The sequence below is a fragment of the Peromyscus eremicus genome, chromosome 3 (genome assembly GCF_949786415.1).
Source record: "Peromyscus eremicus chromosome 3, PerEre_H2_v1, whole genome shotgun sequence".
In the NCBI taxonomy this organism is placed as follows: Eukaryota; Metazoa; Chordata; class Mammalia; order Rodentia; family Cricetidae; genus Peromyscus; species Peromyscus eremicus.
Window position 1 is genome coordinate 64,736,385 of NC_081418.1, and position 26,306 is coordinate 64,762,690.

The 26,306-nt window shown below is 40.3% G+C and overlaps 1 protein-coding gene, 1 long non-coding RNA gene and 1 pseudogene across 7 annotated transcripts in view; 1 reads left to right on the forward strand and 2 right to left on the reverse strand.

The window, feature by feature from the left end:
* Positions 1 to 15,070, reverse strand: part of LOC131906935 (uncharacterized) — a 32,673-nt gene extending 17,603 nt beyond the window's left edge. Inside the window, exon 1 of the long non-coding RNA XR_009378242.1 lies at positions 14,984 to 15,070. This is a non-coding gene — a long non-coding RNA (uncharacterized LOC131906935). The remainder of the gene's footprint in view (positions 1 to 14,983) is intronic.
* Klhl7 (kelch like family member 7) overlaps positions 1 to 26,306 on the forward strand; it is a 54,319-nt gene that overhangs the window by 11,243 nt on the left and 16,770 nt on the right. For all 6 annotated transcript variants that reach the window (XM_059257805.1, XM_059257811.1, XM_059257806.1 and 3 more), the window contains 6 exons: positions 5,364 to 5,466; positions 6,314 to 6,407; positions 6,620 to 6,744; positions 13,804 to 13,979; positions 17,402 to 17,576; positions 19,334 to 19,476. In XM_059257805.1, the coding sequence (XP_059113788.1) occupies positions 5,364 to 5,466; positions 6,314 to 6,407; positions 6,620 to 6,744; positions 13,804 to 13,979; positions 17,402 to 17,576; positions 19,334 to 19,476 (816 nt within the window). The remainder of the gene's footprint in view (positions 1 to 5,363; positions 5,467 to 6,313; positions 6,408 to 6,619; positions 6,745 to 13,803; positions 13,980 to 17,401; positions 17,577 to 19,333; positions 19,477 to 26,306) is intronic.
* Positions 3,146 to 4,490, reverse strand: LOC131906934 (peptidyl-prolyl cis-trans isomerase FKBP3-like; annotated as a pseudogene).

Below are 26,306 nucleotides of genomic sequence, written 5' to 3' on the forward strand. Positions count from 1 at the left end.
CTTAAAATTTGCCAGAGGCCAAATTGAAGAGTTTTGGATTAATGTCATGGCAGAGGACATTTCAAAGCAGATTACTATCGACTGTCACATAGTTACTAGTAATCAATCTTATTCAGATCTAAAAATGAAAGGAGCAAACTGGGCAAGAAAAATACAAAATGAGCAATTTGAGGAGAAAAAGAGCACCAGCAAGTATAATATTGGAACCAAGTCTTGTGCTCCAGGTTTGAAGTTTAAAGAAAGGCTGGATTCAAAATGGAATAAAGGGAGTCGTACCCTGAAAGTGAGCCCCCCCCCCCCACTCCCCAGTTAACCCTGCAACCTGTGACTGAAACAAGCCTGAGGGATTTCCTCAGCCTAGAAGCCGTCAACAAGTTAAATCTTATGTAAATAAAAGTCAAGGGGGGGGGGGGGGGGGGACAAGTTCTGGCCCTAGCAAGCAGAAGAACTTAGCAGCTCTGGCCACCTGGTTCTGGATTTCCAAGGACCATACAGGAAACGGTTGTGGAACCTTCTTCCTCTGCAGTTAAAGACAGCTGCTGAGGCTGGGCAGGTGCCAGGAGAGCCCCTGCATGGAGACCCAGAGAGGCTGTTGTATGAAGCCCTGAAGATGAAACCCGATGGTGGAGACACCTAGCAAGCTGTTGAAGATGCCAGAGGAATGGGATACGTGCTAAGTAGAGCTGAGGCAGGATGTGGAACGAACCCAAAGAGAGAAGTGTGCTACAGTCAGCAAAGTTGGAAGGGGAAAGGCATCTACTAAACCCTTTGGCATTAGACTTAGAGACACAGGATTTTCGGAAGTTTGCCCTTCTGGTTTCCATCTTGCTTTGATCCAGTGTTTCTTCCTTTGCCCCCTTTCTTCCCTTGTGAAATTGTGGTGTATATTCTGTGCCATTGTGTATTGGAAGTGTGTGCTCTGCTTTATTTTACTGGGGGTTACAATTGAGAGATTGCCTTGAGGCTCAGAAGAGATTTTGGACTTTTAAGCAGTGTTATTGTTGTTCTTTTTTTTTTTTTCTTTTTTTGGTTTTTTGAGACAGGGTTTCTCTGTGTAGTTTTGCGCCTTTCCTGGATCTCGCTCTGTAGACCAGGCTGACCTCAAACTCACAAAGATCCGCCTGCCTCTGCCTCCCGAGTGCTGGGATTTAAGGCGTGCGCCACCACCGCCTGGCCTAAGTAAGCCGTGTTAAGATTGAAAGACTATGAGGATTTTTGAAGATTGACTGAATGCATTTTGTATTATGATATGGCTACAGGCCTGTTAGGGCCAGGGAGTGTAATGTTTGAAAGAAGTCCCCATAGACTCATATGTTTGAATGTTGGGGTCCCCAGTTACTGGAAGTATTTGGAAAGGATTAAGAAGTATGGCTTTGTTGGAATGGGGTGTGTTGGAGGAGGTGTGTCAATGGGGGTGGGCTTTGAAGGTTTAAAAGCCCACACCAGGCCCCATCTCTCTGTATGTCTGTCTGCCTGTGGATCAGGATGTAAGTTCTCAACCCCGTGCCTGACTGCTGTCATGTTAATAAAGAACTAAAAGAGTAATCCTCTGAAACTGTAGGCAAGCTCCCAATAAATGCTTTCTTCTTTAAGTTGCCTTGGTCATAGTGTCTCTTCACAGCAATAGAACAGTAACTAAGGCAGCAATTTATTTTGACAAGCATAACCCATATCACAGCTGAAGATAGCATAGGCCAGATGAAATGTTGGAATAACTATGAAAGAATAAACTAAGCCTTATAGAAATTGTATTAGTGAGAATTTAATCTCAGTCACTATTTTTAGTCTGCTTCCTGCTGTGGTAAAACACTACCATAAACTCTGTAATTTATAAAATGGAAGTTTATTTGCTTACAAGGGTTACAAGAGGTTGTGAGCATCCTAAAGTTAAATACTAGCAACTGAACTTGGGTTCTCTGTAGGAGCAGCAAGTGTTCTTAACCACTGAAGCATCTCCAGCCCCCAAGTCAAACTTTTTTAAAAGCCTTTTAGTTTACAATACGAGGTAGAAAGAAAAAAACAAAACAACAACAAAAAACACAAGCAATTCTTAGTATTCTGCATTCTAATAAAACATTTGAGATTTCAAGAGATTTATAGGGGATTATATTTCTTGGCACTTGAGATCAAGTAAACAAGTTTTAACTCCTTCAGTTTTTACTTTCCCTTGTGTCTTAGCCACTGTTCTGTGTCTGTGAAGAGACATCATAACCAAGGCAGCTTATAAAGAAAGCAGTAATTAGGGGCTTGCTTGCAGTTTCAGAGGGTTAGTCCATGATCGTCATGTCAGGGAACATGGTGACAGGCAGACATGGCACTGGAGTAGTAGCTGAGAGCTTACAGTCCTCTTCCACAGTCAAGGGGCAGAGAAGAGGGAGCCTGGGCCTGGGGTGGGCTTTTGAAACCTCAAAGCCCACCCCAGTGACACACCTTCTCCAACAAGGACACACCTCCTAATCCTTCCTAAACACTCACTAACTGGGAAACAAACATTCAAGTATAAGCTATGGTGAGCATCCTCATTCAAACCGCCATACCTTCTAACACTAACAAGATCTGTAATTTTAGTTTGAAGGCCAAGTTTTTGTTGTTGCTGATGTCATTAGATATGATATTGTTGGTTGTTTCTGCTCTTTTGGGGGGCCCACCACCCAGCTCTCAAATAAATCACACAGAGGCTTATTCTTAATTATAAATGCCTGGCCTTAGCTTGGCTTATTTCTTGCCAGGTTTTCTTAATTTAAATTATCCTACTTTAGCCTTGGGGCTTTTATCTTTCTCTATTCCTGTACACCTTTTCTTTCCTTCTTACTCCGTGTTTTGCTGTGTAGCTGGGTGACTGGCCCCTGAAGTCTTCCTCTCCTTGTTCTCTTGCTCTTTCTCTTTATTGCCTCCCAGATTTCTCCCTCTATATATACTCGCGCCTGCCAGCCCCACCTATTCTTTCTCCTGCCTCACTATTGGCCATTCAGCTCTTTATTAGACCATCAGGTGTTTTAGACAGGCAAAGTAACACAGCTTCACGGAGTTAAACAAATGCAACATAAAAAAGTACAACACATCTTTGTACCATTAAGCAAATGTTCTACAGGATAAACAAATGTAACACATCTTCAAATAATAATTTACAACAATATGAAGCACTGCTCAGTGTCTAATTTCATTTCAAAAAAGCAAGGTTTGCATTTGGTGGACTTTGGCATCCGGCTGCCCTTTCTTTCTCCCCATGATTCCATCCTGTCTTGGTCTCCATCTGAGCTTTTCTCCCCTCCCCATGGTCAGCAGTGCTTCATGCCTTCCTCTAATAGTCTTTCTTATTCCATCTGGGAAACTTACAGGCTTGGCATTTTTCTTCTTTGAACTTGTTGAATATTAATATCAAACCCAGCCCCATCCTATAGTGCTCCTATAAACTAGCAGTGTGCAGCACCGCCCTTTTGAGAAAGTTGATTTCATCTCCATTTTACAGCAGATGTTGTATCTGTTGGTAGATCCTTATCCAGAGTCCCTTTAGACTTAATGTCTTTGAGTTTGTTGTCATGAGGCTCCACAGCTTTCATTTGCACTGACACTTTGCTTCTCTTTCAGTATCTTTGAAATGCTTACTGTAAAAAGATGGCTATGAACTGTACCAAGTGGTCCTCTTAGCCATCTTAGTTACATTTTCAGTGTTTCCTAATAGTTTATGCTCTGCAAGAAATGAATCTGAATTGTGATCCTGCAGATGATATCCTTCTTGGGCAGCTGTTCCCTGCTCAACAGCGCCACAGTCCATGCCCTCTGTGGAACCACCTCTGCCATTTTCCCTGATTTCAAATTTCTAGCACCCACAGAAAAGCCAGGCTTGGCCAAATGTGTCTTGTCACCCCAGCAGAGGGTAGAGAGAGTCAGTCCTAAGAGCTCACTGGTTAGCCAGCCTGATGAAAACAGCAAGCTTTAGGTTCACTGAGAGACTGACTCAAAAAATTAGATGGAAAGTAAAGAAGAAAGACACCTGTTAACTTTCTCTGGCCTCTTGTCTGCACAGGCATTCCACACATGCCTGCAGGCATATATACACACACACAAAATACTAGCAAACTAAACACATAGTAGGAAATGTCAAGTCCTCCAAAACTATGGTAGTAAAATACGTGTCATTTAGTAAAATATTTAAAATTTGCAAAAACTGTATCTGCTAAGCTACTAAACTATTATAGATCTGTAACAAGATTTAAAAAACACTCAATATTGGGCTGGAAAGATGGCTCAGCAGAAGACCAGGTTCAATTCCCAGTACCCAAATGGCATCTCAAAGTCATCCCAATCCCAGGGAATTGACACCCTCATCTGAACCTCTCAGGTGTCATGTGGTGCACAGACATACTTGCAAGTAAACACCCATACACATACAATTTAAAACTTAAAAAATAAAAACAAAAACTCAGAATGTGTTGCTTGCCTCATACTCCCAGTGGTTAGGACATTGGCTGCAAATGGTAGCCACCACATTTTCTGTCAGCTCACTATATAATATCTTTAGCTTCATTGTGAATATATTATTTGATACTCCCCTAAGATTTTTTCTTTAAAGGTCATCTATAAGATGACAACCCTTGACATTTTTTCAGTATTCCTTTCTTTTTCTTTCCAGCAATTTAAGTTATTGTAGGCCCACTTCTAGCACCCTAGCATTTAGAAATGGCTGCTCTCCAGCTTCTGCCAGCAGGGTGCTTGGGAGAAGAGCTGTTTAAGGAAAGATTACTTCAGAGCAGTCAGTTCATCCACTCTGTGTTCCGAATCCTTTCTGTTTCCCATCAGAACTGTGACAGCTACTTTATGGTTAATGTGCCATACACTCTGGATTTTACAATCATTGGTGAAATCAAAATAGACTACAGTGTTTAAGAAATATGATTTGAGTATGCCATCGTATCATTTAATTCTCCTCCCCTGAAGAAAGCTCACAATAAGGCCTTAGAATTTATACTAGGAAAAAAGTTGTGGCTTCCCTGAAGGATTGGTAGACTATTTTCTTTTGAGGGTGAAAGCTAGATAGGATCCCCCTTTGCAGCCCAGACTGGCCTCAAAGTTGTTAGGTTCAGCCTCTCAACAGCTGTAGGCCATCACCCGTAGCTCAGGGGAAATTGTCTTTAATGATAGATACACTAATTTATTTTCCTCTTGACTGTTCGGGGTATAGTACCAAGTTTTGATACTATCTGACAGCAACTCTGTGAGTCTAGAAGTGTGTGTGGAAAGAAGGATTTTAGGAGAAAATAGACAGAGGCATTACAGCATTTGGTCAGTTCCTGCTTTGTGAGACTTAATGTTGTTGAGCCAAGCCAGTGAGTTCCTTTCTCTGTGCTTTTCTCTTCCACTAGAGAACATTGTGTGATGTGATCCTCATGGTCCAGGAGAGGAAGATACCTGCGCACCGTGTGGTCCTCGCTGCAGCAAGCCACTTCTTTAACCTGATGTTCACAAGTGAGTATCTCCAGATGAACCTGTTGTCTGGGGCTTGTCTTTCCTGTGAGAACTGGGTAGAGTCTAAATACAAATATCTTTTCTAGTTGTTAAAGCTCTTTAGAACTTAAGGCTATAGAACAATAAAGAGAATGAAAGTGGTCAGATGTGATGCTGATCAAAGGGTGAGTGTTCTTTCATTAGCCCTAAGGGTCCAGTGTCTTTGATGGTAAAGGTAGTTTCTGCCTGAATGTCCAGAGTTTGTTTTCTTCACCTGAGGTAGATAGACAGGGTAACAGATGCAGCTCTTGGCATTATATCTAGCAAGTTTGTGCCTCGAAAGGGCTGGAGGGGAAGGAGGGAGAAGGGGAGAAAATGTGGCACACTGTAGTGGAAAGAACCTGAAACCTAGGCCTGATTACACTCTTTAGTATTGGTTTCTGAGGCTTGTTTATTGATATTGAGACAGCAGCTTGCCATGTAGCCAGGGCGGGTCTGGAACCTTGAGTGATCTCTTCTCTCTGCCTGCCAAGTGCTGAGATTACAGGCGTCCATCATGACACCTGTCTCTTGTCCTGTGATCTTAGTCAAGTGAAATAACATATCTGCCTCAGGTTTGTCTTTGGTGTCCTCCCTACCTCTGAGGATTTGGAGGGAAACAGGGGAGAGTGACCCTGAAGGATGTCTTCCTCTTTGCACTTGAGGAAGCTCTTAGGTGAATTCAAGGGGTGCTGCTAACATGGAGGGTTCCTTTGCATGTGCTTCCCTCCAGAGATCTCTGTCCCAGGGCCCTCTGTATTCACAGAACCTGGAGCGGGTCAGTTCCTCAGTTAACCTGTGGTGGCGCTGCTTTCTGCTCTTCTTTCAGCTAACATGCTTGAATCCAAGTCCTTTGAAGTAGAACTCAAAGACGCTGAGCCTGACATTATTGAACAGCTGGTGGAATTCGCTTACACGGCCAGGTGAGTTCAGAAGAACCGTTCTGTTTGGGAAGTAAACTGGGTCTGCCACACACAGAAAAGCAGTGTTGTAACAAAATGGTTTGCTTCTGATTCCTTAGAACAAAAAACTGTAATGGAGGAGTTGGAGGGATCATATGCCATAGGAGAGTATATTCTACAGTAATATTTAAGTAATTAAATTGTGTGAAATTAATATTCCCTTTAACTTACAGGATTTCTGTGAATAGCAACAATGTCCAGTCTCTGTTAGATGCAGCAAATCAGTACCAGATTGAACCAGTGAAGAAAATGTGTGTTGATTTTTTGAAGGAACAAGTTGATGCTTCAAATTGTCTTGGTAAGAAATACCAGATTCCTGGATCCTTTTTTCAAAAAAGTCCTCATTGTGTATTTAAATAAAGAAAAAAAAAGTATTGGTAAGAATCTTCATTTAACCTTAAAGATACCATCCATTGAAACATTTTTTTTTTTAATTTATGTGCATTGGTGTTTTGCCTGCATGAGGGTGTCGGGTTCCCTGGAACTGGAGTTACAGACAGTTATGAGCTGCCACGTGAGTGTTGGGAATTGACCCCCCTCCTCCTGTCCTCCAGAAGAGCAGCCAGTGCTCTTACCTGCTGAGCCATCTTTCTAGCCCCCATTGAAACATTTTTAGTAATAAAATTTTAAAGGAACTTATAAAGAAGCACATACTAGCCTGGGTAGCAATAAGCTCAATAAATACTGTGTCACTATTTTCTAAAATGTAACATGGTTGTTTGTTTGTCTTTTTGTTTTGTTTTTCAAGACATGGTTTCTCTTTGTAACAGCTCTGACTGTCCTGGAACTCGCTTTGTAGACTAGGCTGGTCTCAAACTCAGAGAGATCCACCTGCTTCTGCCTCCCGGGTGCCGAGATCAAAGCTGTGCACCACCACATCCAGTAGTAATATGACTTTTATAATGGCTTTCATTCATCAAAGACAAGCAACAAGGATGCTATTTATTTGTGGTAGTTTTATATGAAAAACATGAACATTTTTCTTATAGGGCTCATAATGTGCTAAGAAAACTGAGGTCGTATTTTTAACTTCCTGAAGTCAAATAGTCACTCTGAGTGAACTGGAAATGGAGTTTGAGTAAGCTGATGCTTGTTTAGTACACCGTGCTGTCTCTCCATTGACCAGTATGTTTTGCAGTAGGAAATAGAGAAGTCATAAATTAAGGTGAGATGATCCTTACTGGCAGCGAGCAAGTACTCAGCTCTTTGTAGTTACATTTTCCTACCCATACTGTAATTCATAGGCTTTAGGAAAAGAGAAGGCTGGAGATCCAGGACAACATGGAGAAAAAGTAGAATCGAGGGGCCTGGAACCTAGTCAACACTCAGATCTCTGACTCGAAGGAAGGATGGAGGGATGCTGAGGACAGGAAATGAAGGCTGGGCAGAGGGCTTCTGGGGATGCTCGGACCTCTTCTGTCCCAATTTTTGCTATGCTTCCTACCTAGGGCACTTTGTACTCCTTCCAGCACACATACTGTGAGCCTAGGGAGGAAAAAACTTGGAAGGCTGTCAGAAAGGAAACAGGATAATTGCAGAAAAGAATAAAGGTCAGACAGAGGAATAAAGATGAGACTGGTCTGGTATCCAGAAAAGGAACTGCATTTGATGGAGTGGGACAAGTAGCTATGGAGTAAACATAGTGATGGAATTTCTTTGTTAGCCATAGGTCAACATGGTAAGACCCTATATTAGGAAATAAATACTGCCTGTTATCCACCTGTGTACCAGGCATCCTCTGGACTATATATAGTTAATAGCTCTATCTATCTAGCTTTTTACTTCTTTTTAGGGGGGTGTGGAAGTTAACAAAGCTAAGAGAGAAAGGATACCCCAGTGGCCTAGAAAGGAGCCTGATTCTGAGCCTAAGCCTGGGACAAAGACAGTGACTTCAACTAGGCATGATAGCTGAAGTGGGAGGATTGCCCCTATTTCAAGGCCAGCCTGGGCTACAGAATGAGACCTTGTCTCAAAAAAGGGGACAGAGGCAGACAGTGGCTCTGAGCCATTTACAGTCCCTCAGTAACTTGGTGAAGGTAGGATGAGAGGACCTGCTTCTGCCTGCTTTCTGTGTGGATCTGAGCATAACTGTCACTGCCAGCCCATTAGAGAACTCCTGCCCAAGATTTCCTTTGCTTCTCTTCTGCTCAAAATATATCTTGCCACTCTTATACAGGTGCTGAGGGAACCCATGGTAACTGATTGAATTGGGCAAAACACAACCAGACATGATGATGCACACCTACAATCCAATACTGAGAGAGCAGAGGCAGATTCAAGACCAGCTTGGTGTATACAGCTAGTCCAGGCTAGCCAGGGCTTTATAGTGAGACCTGGTCTCAAAATAACAAAACAAAACAAAATCATACAAAGTTCAAGGAAACCTAGTAGTTTGAGAGACAGAAAAATCACACTAAACAGCCAAAATGAATAGCTCCCAGGGGCAAGAAATAGAAAGAAAATTAAAAATAGATAAGGCGGGTGGTGGTGGTGGTGGTGGCGGCGGCGGCGGCATGATGCACCTTGAATCCCAGCACTTAGGAGGCAAAGGCAGGTGGATCTCCGTGAGTTCAAGGCCACCCTGGTCTAGAGAGTGAGTTCTAGGACAGGAATGGCTATACAGAGAAATTCTGTCTTGAAAACCCAAAATAATAATAATAATAATAATAATAATAATAATAATAATAATAAAAACAGAAAAGGCCAGGCAGTGGTGGTGTACTCCTTTAATCCCAGCACTTGGGAGGCAGAGCCAGGTGGATCTCTGTGAGTTTGAGGCCAGCCTGGTCTACAGCCAGGGCTATACAGAGAAACCCTGTCTCAGGAAAAAAAAAATACAGAAAAGATGTTTGAAGGGGCAAAAGCCCTATGGTTTTCCAATCTTCACATTTAATCAAATTGTAAAGTAGATGCCCTGTAAAATTCACACTAAAGATCAATTGGGAAACTATCCATTTTACAATACTACAAATGAAAGGAAGCCATTACTGAAAGATGAAAGAGCCCGTAGAGGAAGAAACAGGGCACTAATGTGAAGCAGGAGCTCCAGGAGCAGATAAAAGAAGCATAAAAGTCAGTGAACTGCAAAGGAAAAATCATTTGGACTTTAAAGACAATTTCAGGCTGAGTACAAAGGCTGACTCATGAACTAAGATATTCCTTAGCTATATCCTAGTGATATTTTTTATCTTTAAAAATCAAGAGCTTAGATTTGAGGTGATGAAAATGCTCTGGAGCTAGATAATAATCGTGCCAGGATGACATGAGTATACTAAACGTGACTGGTGGTAGATTTTGTTATATGAATTTACCACCCAAAAATTAACATCTAATGTGTAAGTTTTTAGAGATAAGTGATAGGTTACCGAAACAAACAAACTACTATTTCTATCATATCATGGTTGAGTATGAAGTGTCCCACAAAATGACTTCTGTGTTTGAAAACGTAGTCTCCAATTCTTGAGAGACTATTGGATCAGGAGAGTACTAGCTTCATCACTAAGAATATCCTGGTTAGAATTTTTAGTGGTGGCAAAATGAGCTGTTTTGTTTTGTGAGACAGGGGCTGTAGCCTTGGCTGGCCTGGGAACTCAGTGTGTACACCAGAGCTGGTCTCAAACATACAGAAATTCACCTGCCTCTGCCTCCTGAGGGCTGGAATGCATGGGCTACCATGTCCAGCAAAATAAGATGACTTTAGTTGTTTTAAACAGAAAGGGAATTTGAGAGGCTATGATACATAACTCATGAAATTGCCCATACCTCAAATGTCAGGCTTAGAAGAAGTAGAATTTGAGTAACAAACTTGTTTAGCTAGATTCTAGATTCTGTGATCAGAGAATGAGTACAAGTTTATTCCCTCTGAGTGTTTACAAGTACTAGTGACCAGCAACGGAAAATCCAGAGCTCCTGAAAGGAAAGAAGCGTAGGGCCTAACCCCCAACAACAGTGCAGTATGGCAAGAAATTAGCTCTAGAAAGGCCTGTTCCTTCAGAAGTATTAAAAACCAAATTACAGGCTATTAAAAGTGATAAACACAATAAATCAGAATCTTTGGAATATAACCAAAGCATTTTTTAGAAAAATGTATTTTTATCTTTCTTGGTTTAAGTGTCCTGCTCAAAGAGGTAAGAAAGCCTTTCAAAGTCTGTTAAGAAGGAAAGCTCAAAGAACAGCTTCAAGAGTGGCACTGTGTCTAGGAAAGCAAAAGGCAAGACCAAGCTGTCTTCAGAAGCAGAGAGCCTGAAACCAGTCACCTCACATGGCTGGGGAGGTCCCGGTGTGATGTCTTTGAGTTAGTGCTAGTACACACAGAAAGTTGAGATTCATTTTTATTATTTAAATTTCAGATCAATAAAAAAGAGTAGAAGCTTCCCAGAAATAGGATTCCCATAATGCCAACTTTGAACAAAGAACAAGTATATGTGTATAAATAGATGTGCATACAACTTTAGCTGCACTTAGAACCAGTATTGTTTTTAGTGCTAAAACCATTTCAAATCCAGCAATGAATGTATTTTTCTAAAAAGTCTTCCCTTCTCCAATTGAAGATGATAATAATGGGGGTTGGAGAGATAGCTCAGTGGTTAAAGGTACTTTTTACTCTTGCAAAAGACCTAGATTCAGTTTCTCAGCGCCCACATGAAGGCTCACAACTGTCTGTAACTCTTGTTGCACGAATCCTAAATGGTTTTATAATAAAAACCCAGAGCCAGATATCAGGGTGAAAGCTGAAAGATCAGAGAAGCAGAGCAAGCCACAGCCACCACCTCTTACCTCACCAACTCCTCAGCATGAAAGAGAGCAAGTTCCTGTCTCCTCCGGCCTTATATTCCTTTCTCTGCCCAGCCATATCACTTCCTGTCTCAATCTTCCTAGTGCTGGGATTAAAGATGTGTGATCCCAAGTGCTGGAAATTAAAGGTGTAAAGCCACTGCCTGGCTCTGGTTCTCTTTTAAAAGACTGGATTAATCTTGTGTAGCCCAGTGTGACCTTGAACTCACAGAAATCCGGATCTCTGCCTCTGCCTCCCGAGTGCTAGGATTAAAGGTGTGTGCCACCACTGCCTGACCTCTGTGTTTAATCTAGTGGCTGGCTCTGTCTTCTGATCTTCAGGCAAATTTTATTAGAGTACAACACTCTTTAGTTCCAAAGGTCTGACACCCTCTTTTGGCTTTTGTGGACACTGCATGCACATAGTGCCCAGACATAATGCAGGCAAAACACACACATAAAATTATTTTTTTAAAAAATAATGATAATGCTGGTGAAGATTAATTAATGTTTGTGGTGACAGGAAGTTTAAGGGAACTCTATTTTCAGTTTGAGTATAAACCTAAAACTACCCTCTGAAGTTTATTAGTAATAGAGGATATATTCAAAAATTCCATCCTTCTCTTTCACTGTCTAGAATTCTCAAAGATTACTAACAAGCTAAAATCTAAACATAACAATAGGTGATGAAGGCACTTCTGTGCTGTCAGTAACTATTTGTGATGTTTAAGAAAATGAAAGTTTTAACTGGTTATGGTGGCACGTGCCTGTAATTCTAGCACTCAAGAGGCTGAGACAAAAGGATTGTGAGTTTAAGGCAAATCTGGATAACATATTGAGACCTCATTTACAAATCAGTAAAAACATAAATCATAAACCACGGGCCAAATCTAGTCATCTCACTGGTGCAAGCAAATCTATATAAAAGTAGCATGCTTTTTTGCCATGAGTGTTCAGAATGCTGTGGCATCAAGTCAGTGCATTTTTACAAAGGAGATGAAAGATACCAGCTACCCTGACAAATTGGTTGGTAGTGATGAGTTACGGTATAAATATGAGAGCATCAAAACTATATTGGCCAGACGTGGTGGTGCACGCCTTTAATCCTGGTGCTTGGGAGGCAGAGGCAGGCAGATTTCTGTGAGTTAAGACAGCCTGGCAAATTCCAAGCCACCAGGGCTATAAAAACAAAACAACAGAAATCATCCCATAACATGGTAATAAGTGACATGAAATTGAAACTGGGGGAGAGGTACTTGGTTAATATTTAGAAAGGCATTTATTTGCAAATTCAAACATCAAAATAATCTAAGAGTTTGCCAAACTCTTTCTGTGAAGGAATAGATAGTAAATATTTTAGGCTTTCTTAGCATTTGTCTTTCCCCACTTCCCCCTTCTCTTCTTCCCTGCCTCCCCTGCCCACTACTACTTCTACTCTCCTCCCCCTCCCCCTCCTCCTCCCCCTCCCCCTCCCCCTCCTCCTCCTCCTTTAAGCATTTAGACATGAAACGTAAAAACAGTAACCCTAGCAAGGTGGCACACAAACAGATTAAGGACTGACTAGATTTGGCCTGTGGACAGTACTTTGTCTCCTTATAGAGAACATAAGAAATTCCCTCCAAAACAAAAGTAGAATAATTGGGAAAAGGCTAAATTGAAAATATGCAAAACTTATTTTTTAATATTTATTTTATATGAATGACCTGTCTTCATGCACACAGGAAGAGGGAATCAGATCCCCATTACAGACAGTTGTGAACTGCCATATGGGTGCTGGGAATTGAACTCAGGACCTCTGGAAGGGCAGCCAGTGTTCTTAACCACTGAGCCATTTTTCCAGCCCCTGGAAAATATACAAAACTTATGAGAGGAAAATATATATTTTTATTGGTAAAGTATTAAAAAAGGATGTAAGAAAAGATGAATATCATAAGTAATTTAGAGTGGAATAAATTGAAATGTCAAGTTGTTTTTTCAGTTGCATGTATTGTGGATTAATGTGCCCAGTATCAGGAGACAACTGTGGGAGTTGACTCCTTTCCTGTACATGGGTCCCAGGGATGTCAGGCTTGGTGGCAAGTCCTTTTATCTGATGAACCATCTCCTCGCCCAATGTCTAGTTCTTATATGGACCTCTTCCTCTGTGTTGCAGCTGTCCCCCCAAAACAATCCAAAAGTTCAGTGCAATCCTAACAAAAATCATCTCATTTTTAAGTAAGATGTGATATTTAGTTTTAAGTTTATTTGTAAAAGGAAGTGTTTAACAATGCTTAAGAGAAGTTTGGAAAAACTGATACTGTCTTATTACTGTCAAGCATAAGACAATCTCATATTGCCACAAAAATAGACAAATTATTGGAACAAGATTCATGAGATCTACTTAAATTTTCCTCAAGCCTTGCTTTGTCTCCTCCCTGCATCCCCCTAAAACACATAGCACTTTTTTTTAAAATCAAGATTATTACTCTGTAGTCTAAACTAGCCCATAATTTGAGATTTTCCTGCATTTTCTTCTTAAGTTCCAGGGTAATACATGTTTTTCTAAAAGCAGTGTCTTCTGTTTTTCTTTTCTCTCTGTGTTTAGGTATAAGTGTGCTTGCCGAGTGTCTGGACTGTCCTGAACTGAAAGCAACAGCAGATGACTTCATTCATCAGCATTTTACTGAAGTTTACAAAACTGACGAATTTCTACAACTTGATGTCAAGCGAGTAACTCAGCTTCTCAGCCAGGACACTCTGACTGTGAGAGCAGAGGATCAGGTAGCTACTATATTGTCTTCTTAGGTGTTTCTTGGTAGAAAATTCTTTATCAATTCCTTCTACATGATGTTTTAATATATGACAACAAAAAGTCTTGTATTAGGAGAGAATGTGTTCTTTATAATAAACACATTATCACAAAGTTGTTTTCATTGGAAAAGTCAAGACTATTTGAACTACAGACTGCATGGTAGAGATAAAACTATTGGGTACCATGTTAGACACAGCAGTGCCTCCCCCAAAAGAGTAGTGAACTTAGAGCATGTGTCCAAGATGAGGATGAGAGGATGGGTAGGTTATAATTATAATTATGTATATAACTATGATAATAAGGGTCCTTAATTGTGGAAGAGGGTACAGTGTACAAAAGACTTGACCAGTCATTGCTGCTTTGGAGGTGGAGGAGGTCCACAGTACATATATGGTTGATAAGAGACTAGAAGTGGTCAAGAAATAATTTGTCATATGGGGCCTCCAGGTAGCCCTTCTGGCCTTGATTTTAGCCCAGCATGACTTGATTTACATTCCGTTTTCTAGAACCATCAGTTTAAGTGTCAGGTGTGTAAATTCATCAAAGGTAGTTAGGAGCAGGTTGTGTAACTTTAATAGACTCACAGTTCTATATGTCAGGCACAGCAGTGTGCCTAAAGTTCAGTTACCTAGGAGGCTAAAGTAGAAGAGTGAATTGAGCCCAAGATGTTGAAACCAGAGTAATGTGACCTTACACTCTAACAAATGTAGATTAAAAAGAAAAAGAAAAGAAACAAAAGGAAGATAAAAATTTCAGTTCTCAGGCCTGGAGAGGTGGCTCAGTGGTTAAGCACACTGGCTGCTCTTCCAGAGGACCTGGGTTCGATTCCCAGCACCCTCGTGACAGCTCACAACTGTCTGTAACTCCTGTTCCAGGGGATCTGACACCCTTAACACCACAAACATACATGCAGACAAAACACCAGTGCACATAAAATACAAATAAATAAATTATTTTAAGGAAAAAAACTCACATCAGTTCTCTCATCAAAATTAACTGGCTTGTATGCAGGTGAAGAAAACATGACTTTATACTGGAAAACCTGACAGATACTGCCAGCTGGTGGTCGTCAGTGATGTCATACTGAGTACATGCTCACTTGATGTCATAAAAAAGCTAATTATCACTGGTTTGGTTGGGTTTTGTCAACTTGACACAAACCTAGACACATCTGGAAAGAGGGAATTTTAAATTTTGAGAAAATGTCCTTATAAGAGTGGCCAGGGGCTGGAGAGATAGCTCAATGGTTAAGAGCACTGCTTGCTCTTCCAGAGGTCCTGAGTTCAACTCCCAGCAACCACATAGTGGCTCACAGCCATCTCTAGTGAGATCTGATGCCCTCTTCTGGCATAAAGTTGTACATGCAGATAAAGAAGTCATACATAATAAATAATTTTAAAAAATCTTTAAAAAAAAAAAAAGACTGGCCTGTAGGCAAGTCTGTGGGACATTTTCTTGATTAATGATTAATACGGGAGAGTCCAGCAAGCCAGGAGGAACAAGCCAATAAGCAGAGTGTTCCCCATGGCCTCTGCTTCAGTCTCTGGCTTCCAGATTCCTGCCTTGAATTCCTATCCCGACTTCCCTTAGTGATGGAGTGTGACCTGAGAGATAAAGCTAAAATAAATCCTTTCCTCCTCAAGTTGCTTTGGTCATGGTGTTTTATCAAGCAACAGAAACCCAAGACAATGATTGTGGTCACCCTCCCCAAAAGCATGCTAGGCTAATGAACAAGCATCCAACAAACTGAAACAGAGGACCGTTTACCTGACCAGAATTCAGAAAGAAGGCAAGTCAGAAGCTCCCACAGTCTGCCTAAAAAATCCTTAGGTGATTTATTGACTTAATATAATGTGGTCTCCTTAATGGAGTAATGGGAAGGAAAGTCATACTAGATAAACACTAGAGAAATAGAAAAACTACGGTATTAATATAGGAATATTAACTCATTGGTTATGACAGATGCTTTATACTGAAGTGATTGGGTGCAGAGAATACTATATCTAATCTGTTATGCACTTGACCGTAGCAAAAGACCAAAAAGCAATCTAAACATGTTGTAAAATAAAAAGCCTGTCTTTAAAATTCTAGTTCCCACAGTTTATTAACTAGCTCAAACATATGTGTAGTAGATGAGTATGTATATGAAATAAGTTGTTGGTGATATTTAATGATTTATAAGTTAAAGTATATTAATGAACTTGAACTTGTTCAGTGCAGTTAAATGAATGCTACAGTATTATTTTTTAAAGCAATTCTCATAAATATCCTATATTTTATTAAATATAGAATTGTATATCTTAAATTTTTTTAGAAGCGGGTAAGTCTGTTAGTTCACAGTGTAGAAATACAAGGTTGCCGGGCCGTGGTGGTGCACGCCTTTAATCCCAGCACTCGGGAGGCAGAGCCAGGCGGATCTCTGTGAGTTCGAGGCCAGCCTGGGCTACCAAGTGAGTTCCAGGAAAGGCACAAAGCTACACAGAGAAACCCTGTCTCGAAAAACCAAAAAAAAAAAAAAAAAAAAAAAAAGAAATACAAGGTTAAAATAAATAACTCTTTTAATCTCCTGCAATGGAAGCCCTCTTGGGAAACCTGTGTTCCTGGTCCTGAGCATGTATTGGGGCTATCACTGACTAATGACTGCTTCTGAAGAGGAAGCTGTGGTTTGTTGTTTTAAAAAAACACATCATAAATTTTGGGACTGGAGAGATGGCTCAGTGGTTAACAACACTTGCTGCTCTGTCCATGGAGTTCAGTTCCCAGCACCACATCTGCCTAGAACACAACTGCCTAGTCACAACTGCCTAGAACTCCAGCTGCAAAGAATGTGATAACCTCTTCTGGCCTCTATAAGTACCTACCAACATGTGGAGACACATACATTCATAGACATAAGTAAAATTAAGTCCTTCTACAGAATTTTATTTTTATTTTTAATTAATGTATATGTGTGTGGATATGTGCACTCGTGTGCAAATGCCCTTAAAAGCCAGAGGCATTGGACCCGTTGGAGCTGGAGTTAGAGACCATTGTGACTTGCCTGACATGGGTGTTAAGAACCAAACTCAGGCCCTCTAGAAGAGCAGTACGTGCTCTTAACAGCTGAACCATCTCTCCAACCCCTTAAATCTTTTTTTTTTTTTTAAATCACAACTTTAACATCCTTCCCATTACTGTGTGTATTAGTAGTTAGTTGTAGCAAACAGACTGCCTATAAGGCTCACTAACACAGTGTGTAAAGTCTTGGAGGTATAATCAGGTGTTGAGGAATGCAAATGAGTATTTGGACAACATACTGAGAATAATTGTCCCCTTTTCAGTGTGAGAGTGAAAATAGATGTTTGGAATTTGCTGCTATCTCAGAACTTTACTGTTCTTTTTCCCCCTTTAGGTTTATGATGCTGCAGTGAGGTGGCTGAAATATGATGAGCCTAATCGCCAGCCATTTATGGTTGATATCCTGGCTAAAGTCAGGTTTCCTCTTATATCGAAGAATTTCCTAAGTAAAACGGTACAAGCTGAACCACTTATTCAAGACAATCCGGAATGCCTTAAAATGGTGATAAGTAAGTTGCCTTCATACCCATTTATATATGGATCACATGGCCATCTCCCATGGACTAAAATCCCATTCAGTGGATCAGATTCACTAGCCAGGGAAAAACATTGAAGACATCTTAGTGTGGGTTCTCAGCCCCCTGAAAAGGATTAGCCTCAGCCATTATAGTGAAAAAGTGAAGTTTTTTCCCCCTTGGGCCTTTTCTTATTTGTTCACAATAACTTTCATGTACTTTGTTCATAGTGTTTCCTTTTTATTTAATTAAGTAGTGTCCATCTCAGCAAATCTGAATGAAGAAGTGTGGTAACTAGTCAAGCATGTTTTTGTTTTTGTTTGTGAACTGTATCTAGGTTCTGTATCTACTTTTTTGTGAAGTTGCTGGACTTCAACTTACTAAGAGGATAGCTTTGTAATTTTATTTTATGTAATAAGTATTTTCCTACTTTTCCTCTTTTCCTTTCCAACATTTATGAGATTTTTTTCAAATTTCAATTTTTGTTGAGAAGAAAATATGAGGTAGGAAATACAATTTTTCCTGTACTATCTAACATTAATAGACAATCCATTTTCCCCACACTAATTTAAAATGACATCTTAAACAGTTTTTGATTATGTGACTCGGCCAAATTAAGGAAGATCCATAATAGTTTTGAATCCTCATTGCATTTGATCTAAGATAGCTCTTCTCAAAGTTTTATGTGCATCTGAGTTAACTTGAGATTGTCCAGTGCACAGGTGATGGTGTGGCTTTTAGGTAGTGGGGTTCAGCATTTCTAAGGTGATGGTGTGGTAGCTTTTAGGTAGTGGGGTTCAGCATTTCTAAGGTGATGGTGTGGTACCTTTTAGGTAGTGGGGTTCAGCATTTCTAAGGTGATAGTGTGGTAGCTTTTAGGTAGTGGGGTTCAGCATTTCTAAGGTGATAGTGTGGTGGCTTTTAGGTAGTGGGGTTCAGCATTTCTAAGGAAGCTGCTACTGTGTGAACCACGTTCGCATGACAAGTAAGAGGGGCCTTTAACACCAACTCCCTGGTGCCCACAGCAGAGATTGTAACTGGTCTGTGGTAGGAACCAGGTAGAAATAGAGATTTCTCATGTGATTCTAACATGCAGTTAAAACAGAGCGCTGATGGTAGTGGTACACATTTGTTATCTATCTCTGCATTAAGGAACTGAGGCAAGAGGCTTACTAGTTAGAGGACAGCTTCCTGTGTTACATAGTGAAACCTTATTTCATGAGAAAAAAAAAGACTGAGATTACTGGGTTTAAGAGATCTGGAGTTCAGTGATTATTATTTTAACAACTACTCTTGAGTAACCCGTTAATTCATTGGCACGTAGTAAGTGGGTGACATAGTCTTAGTAATATTGATTGCTGAGAATTGTAAATTAATTAAGATGAGGATTCTTAGACATTTATCCTGCCTCTGTCTTCTTTCTTCCTAGAACACTAGAGGGATCGAAAAGTAATTTTAAGTTACAGGGGGATTAAAAAAAAAAAGACTACTTTTTTTTTTTTAAGGTTTATTATTTATATCATGTTCTGTCTGGGTGTTTGCCTGCACACCAGAAAAGGGCATCAGAACTTATAATTATTATGGAAGGTTTTGAGCCACCATGTGGTTGCTGGAAATTGAACTCAGGTCCTCTGGAAGAACAGTCAATGCTCTTAACTTCTGAGCCATCTCTCCAGCACCTACCTTACTTTTCAAAGCATTGACTTAGTAGTACCTGAAGCTCTTGAAGAGTTACCGTGTATTTTGTGCAGGTGGAATGAGATACCATCTGCTGTCTCCTGAGGATCGAGAAGAACTCGCAGGCGGCACACGGCCTAGAAGAAAGAAGCATGATTACCGCATAGCTCTGTTTGGAGGCTCCCAACCACAATCTTGTAGATATTTTAACCCAAAGGTAACTAATTTTTTCTGATTTTTATTTTGAAGGAACTGAGCACATATAGAGACTAACATATCTCATGGTAAGTAAAAATCGATTGCCTAGTTACTGTTGTTTTATAGGGTAAGGAAATTGAGAATTAGATTTTAAATGTGCCCTATAACTGCTCTGGAGTGCTTTAAAAAGAACCACTACAGAAAAAACAAAGTTCAATCTTTGTTAGCAAGTCCATGCACTGATTCTAATGTCCCTGCTTTCATTAGATGATTATCTTCAGTGAAAATCAGCTTCTTAGGCTAGATGTGTTTTCTTTCTTTAGTAATTATAATGCATTGTCATTCTAGACAATTTGGAAAAATGTAGTCACAAAGAAAAAAGATAGATACCTTTATCCAACTATCTAGAAACAACACTTTTAGTCTGTTTTCCAGGACATTTAATACCAATTAGAGAAGCAGATTATGAGTCATAGGTCTAGGGACACAAGTTTTAAAAATATGGAGGTGTTTTGTTACATCCTTGAGATGGCCCAATCATATTTCTCCTTGTGTCTTAGTCCTGTGTGTTTGGATATGGAGAAATACAATATTTTTCTGATATTGCATGCATTGCTGGAACAGAGCAAATACCAAAGTCCTAAATGATAACTCCCAGAATTTGCAATAAGGTATCCATAACCCATGCTGAATCCAAGCATAACATGATATCTTTCTTTTATAAGTCCCCTCCCCTTTTCGGTTGATGGTTAGTACTTGGCATTAAGATACTTGTCTGATACCTTTTTCTATGTAAAGTAGATCCTTCAAGACATCCATGTAATAATGTAGTGTTGATCTACAAGTTATTTATAAAAGCAGAGAGATGTCAAGTTCGAATCTGTATTAAGTATCAATTCCTGGGAAAGCAAACATTATCTCCTTCCAAATGCTGGTTCCCTCAGATTGTGGTAACAAATCAGACTTTAGAATTGGTCACTGGTGCTGAGGTGGCAGCGGCCAGCTACATTGGCCTTGGGCAACTGTAACTTCTGTGACTACTGACTTCGGCAGTCTCTCAGTGGCACTGTGGTCATTCATACACACTCACTGGGCATGCATTAGGCTGGCTGGAGTGGGAAGGCATAGGTGCAGTTTTGTACACAAGATACTGTTTATGCAGTTGTTTGGGGCCACCTATTATTGTCAGCAGTCTTGCATTCTTTCTGTTTGTTTGTGTTCATTTTAGTAAACCATTAATAATGCCCCAAAAATGATTTTTTTAAAGTGACCTTTGGCATACACACACACACACACACACACACACACACACACCGTACCTAAAATAAACAGCTATCTCAGTCACTAAAGTGTTGGCCTTGCAGGCACTTAAGACCTACAATCCTCATTTGAAGCCTCCATAAATCCAGTCTTGTGTTTCTATACAACAGAATTTTAGTTTTGTGGTTAGATCCATTACAACTATTGGGGGTGGGTTAATGATATGTTGGTGGCCTGTGTCAGACATTTGCTGTCTGTTAGAACAAACTGGTGAACCAGGCTATATGTGCTTAGAAGACCGATACCTACTTAAAGAAAGTTGCTTTATTTACTCCATAATCCCAGATGTGCACTGTGATCTTATTGGGACATTCCTGAAGCCTTATAAAGGAAGTGTCTGTTGCCCCAGAATCACAGGGTGGCCTGAGCTGCTGGGTCATACTACCATAGCTTGTTCCACTTATTAGAGGGTTTTCTTCTCTGGAGTTTGAAAGGAACAGTCAGATCTCTCCTGTCTAATATGTAGGAGGAGCTAGGACATTAATCTGTCCTGCATATACCAACATACTATAGACCAGGGGGTTGGCAGACTTCTGTAAAAAAAAAAACCAGAGAAAATATTGTCACCTTTGCAGACCATATTTTCTTTGCCACAGCTACTCAGTTATGTTGCTATAGAAGATAAACAGTATATAAACACAAATGGGCATAGTTTTAGTCCATAAAATTTTATTTACAAAAACAAAATGATAAACTGGATTTGGCCTTTGGCCATTGTTTTCCAACCTCTGTTCTAGACCCATAGAGACAATAGACAAGTAGGGCCATTAAAGTAACCAAATGAGTTAGCTCATCTTCTGTCTTTACTAAGAAATGGAGGGTTCTTTACTGTCTTGGTCTCCACAACTGCTCAGCATCATGGGCATCAACAACATTGTCTGTGACGACCTTTGTGAAGATGAGTTGGTCCATGTTCCCTGCAGCTTATATTGTGGTGTGGATTTAGAGTCAAAAGAATCTGGAGGTCAAATCATGACATCATTTTCTCTGGCAGTTGACAAGAAATTCCCTCTAGTAGGTAGCTAGCCTTAGCCAGCATGTTAGCTATATGCCAGATTTACAGCTTATATCAATCTGGTCCAGTTAAGAAGACCATACCTGGCCCTGCTTCATTGATAATTGGAGTTACCATTATTGCTGGTTCCTCCTCTGTTTTGTAGAGAAATCCTCCAGGGCTTCTCCTGAGAACATTTAATGTCATAACCCAGAAAGTGAGTGTTTTGCTGCCAAATACCATAAACACCTCCCCAAGGAAAGGATCACATTCCCTATATTTGTTAGTCCCTGCTGGGATGCTGTCACCCAGAAATTACTTCTGAACCATCCCTCCAGCCTCCAAATGCAGGCTTGCATATGGCCGCTATGAGATTCGTGGCCTGTATATATGTAGTACAAGCCAATAAACCCAATTTCTTTAGTGTGTTTGAAAGGTTAATCACATCTGCATACCTGTTTCATACCAGGTGAGGATAGGCCTGTTGAAATTTAAGTGATAATTTGTTTTTTAAATTTTTAGGAGCCTTTGCATGAAGAAAGGAAAAATAATACCCTTCCCAAGTATAAACTGAAAACCAGCAGTTTACATTATACTTTTTACAAGCTACAGCTTTCAGGTGATAATCATAGTTGTACCCTTAAAGCCTAGCTGTAGTGTTTATTTAGGCAGTAAAAAAAAAATAATCAAGCCAGGTGGTGAGGGCACACACCTTTAATCCCAGCACTTGAGAGGCAGCGGTGGGCAGAGGTCAGTGAGTTCAAGGCCATCCTGGTCTGCAAAGCGAGGTTCAGTACAGCAAAGACTATTACACAGAGAAACCCTGTCTCAAATAAATAAATAAATAAATAAATAAAAATTTAAAAAATAAAAATAATAAAATAAAGAAAGAAAAAAAGAAAAAAGAATAATCAAACCAAAATCTGGTAGAAAACATTTTAAAACATAAATAAATAAAGGACTATTCTGGTGTATTTGATGGACCAGAAGAATCTTGAATTCATTAGGGAGGCAAGGCACATCATTGCTAGAATGAGACAATGAGGAGAACTCTGACACTTTACCCTGTGAACCTAACACTTTCCTTGGTGTTGTTTTTTTATTGGACAGTTGACAAAAAATGGATATTCTGCAAAGCCCTGGTACTGAGACTGTAACTCCAGAATTCTCCCTTGATGCCTTGCTTTGTTCTTTAAAATGGCCCATTCTTAATGCCTTCTTTTGTACTCAACCAAAATTTTTATAGATTGCTAGTGTTGAAAATTCAAATAATGGAGAAATTACCTACTTAGTTAAAAATTGTCATCCCATCTGTTACTTCTTATTTCCCGAAACTAAGAACTATTAGAATCTACTTACAGTATTTATGGTGTCTCTTAAAAGAGCTAGCTCAAGCCAGGTATCAGTGGCACACGCCTTTAATCCCAGCACTGGGAAACAGAGGCAGGCGGATCTCTGTGAGTTTGAGGCCAGCCTGGGCTACAGAGCAAGATCTAGGACAGGCACCAAAACTACACAGAGAAACCCTGTCTTTAAAAGAGAGAGAGAGAGAGAGCACCAAGAAAAAAGAAAAGAGAGCTAGGTCCTGTCTTTTATGTTGTAAAAACTCATCTTGAAAAACTTTGGCCAGTTGTTATTGTTAAAATATTTTAGTATTTAAATTGATTAGTACTAATTATTTCTAATATTAAACAGATAAGGTGATTACTTTGATTACTTACTTGGGATGCCCCAAGTGAACATTATATCATTAGTCAAATAATAAACTGTTTAATAAGAAGTAACAAAGAGAACGATTTTTTTAAGAGGACTATTTTTAAGCAGTGCTTGTTAATTGAGTTATCCATCAGCTCCCCTATAAGCCTCTTTGATATTCCTTAGATATTACTGGTGTCAGAAGGCAAATGTTTGTATTGTTTGATGACAAAAAAACTGAGAGTAAAAATTGTAAAAAGCGTCTCCCTTTTCCCATCTTGTACCTACTTTTCAGCTTTCAAGTGCTTAGTGATTGCTGAAAGATTTCATTGTATTCAGTGTTCTATGTGTGTGTACTCAACTGTAGCACGGTCATGTGTTATGATACTGATACCTAAATAAAAGTTGACTTAATTGACCATTTTATTTGGATTTCTAATGAAAGGAGGGCTTGAAGGCTTAGAACTCTATGAAGATCTTCATTTAACCCCTTTCATGTGCTGAAGGAAAGGGAGACTTACCATAGAGAAGAAGGGATCTAGCATATTCTCTGTCAGGAAATAAATGGTAAATCCAGCAGAGGACCTGTGCTCATATGTTACAAAGGTAGAAAACCATGTGAATCATCTGCCATGTGGGATTCAGAGGTCCGTCTCAGCCTTCCCTCCCTGCACCTTGTATAGACCAGACTGACCTTGAACTCCTTGATCCAGCTGCCTCCACTTCCCAAGTGCTGGAATTACAAAGTCTCACTCAGACCGAGTATGAGGTTCGTATCTGGTCTGTTGTAAGGACTCAAGTGTATGAGGAAGAATGAACCAATACAACACTGTATGACTTTTCACAGGGAATTTGAGTACTTGGTTTTATGGGGTCAAATCTAAATATGAACTCACCCCCATGCCCTTTAAAAAGTTTCACCTTCAACCCAGAGCACATTTCCTCATTAGAAATACTATTTACTAAAGATTATCACACTACTTTTATCTCACAGTATGATAGCCACCTTTTCTCTTGAAGAAGGCAAGGAGACAGTTCTACCCTATGGTGAGAGTGGAATCTTGACAGTTATATATTGTGTATGATTTTGAAAGAATAGACCTTCAAGGAAAGTGGCATTGCCTTTTTAAAACTAAGACTTTTGAGCCGGGCATGGTGGTGCAGGTCTTTCATCCCAGCACTCTGCAGGCAGAGGCAGAGGCAGGTGGGGCTCTGAGTTTCAGGCCAGCCAGGGTACACAATGAAACTGTGTCTCAAAATGAGAGACAGTCTGATTGTTGCTCAAATAGTAGATATCTTGTAATAAAAATCCCAGAGCCAAATATTGGGGTAAATGCTGAAGGATCAGAGAGACAAAGGAACAAGCCACTGCCACGTCTCACCTCACCAACTCCATGAATCCTCTCTCCACAAGTCCTCTGACTGAATGAGTGGCCCTGAGTTCTCAGCCAAAAGGCTCCAGCCAAAAAGGGCCTCTAGCTAAAAAGGCTTTAGTTCCTGTCTCCCCACGCCTTATATACCTTTCTCCACCCAGCCATATTACTTCCTTCCTAGTGCCGGGATTAAAGATGTGTGTACTTCCCAAATACTAGTAGCAGAGGCATAAATTCTCAAGTGCTGGAATTAAAGGTGTGTGATTCCCAAGTACTGGGATTAAAGGTGTGTGCCACCACTGCCTGCCTCTGTTTCTCTCCTAGACTGAATCAATCTCATATAGTCCAGGGTGGCTTTGAACTCACAGGGATCCAGATGGATCTCTGCCTCCCAAGTGCTAGGATTAAAGGTGTGTGCCACCACGGCCTGGCTTCTATATTTAATCTAGTGGCTTGTCCTGTTTTCTGATCTTCAGGCAAATTTTGTTAGGGTACACTATATCACCACAACTGACTTTCATAAGACCACATAGATCCAGACTCTTGCTATGAGCCCCAACAGCTGACATTGCTGGAATGTGACAGGAATCATCATGGCACCTATGGGCTTCCTCGGCTATCAGTATGAAGCTCACAGTCATGAGCTATTCTCTTTGGCTTGTTCACCGTAAATGTTCTCCCTGAGTCTTTTCAGTAGACTGATTACCTTTATGTTCTTAGACGATATTGGAACACTGCCTTAAAGACCTTACAAAATTAGCTATATTAGTTTGAGTCTTTGTTTATTTTGTGAGGTGGAGGTGGGATCATGAACATGCCATAATGTGCATGGGGAGATCCGAGAACAACTTACGGGGATTTGGTTCTCTTTCCATTATGTGTGTTCCAACATGAACTCACATAAACTCATCATGTGAGTTTATGCAGGAACTAAATTCAGGTCATTAAATTCAGCAACAAGCACCTTAACCAGCTGAGCCATCTTGCCAGTCCTCCTCTGTTTCCTTTAGTTATCTTTCTAACACACTGATTGTAGCGTCATGGACTTTAGCTCATATCCTCCATCCCACCTTGGTCTAGTACCTAAAATTCTTTCCTTCAGAAATGAATTGCTTTGTGTTGTAACTGCACCTTTAAGAAACTTGTCAGTGAAAATGTGACTAACCTGATGGTCTAGTTTCTTTTCTGTTGCTGTGGTAAGAGACTATGACCAAGAAGAATTTAGGGAAGGAAAGTGTTTCTGCTTACAGATGAGTCTATCAGTGAGGAAAGTCAAGGCAGGCATTCAAGCAGGAACTCGAAACCATGGAAGGAAACTGCTGACTTGTACTTCAGCTCTTCATTCCGCCTGGGACACGACATGCCCAGGGAATGACGACACCCACAGGAGGCTAGGCCAGCCTCCATCAAGACATTCCTCATAGACAAGCCTGATCTGATCTGAGTGTTCCCTCAAGGCTATGTCCA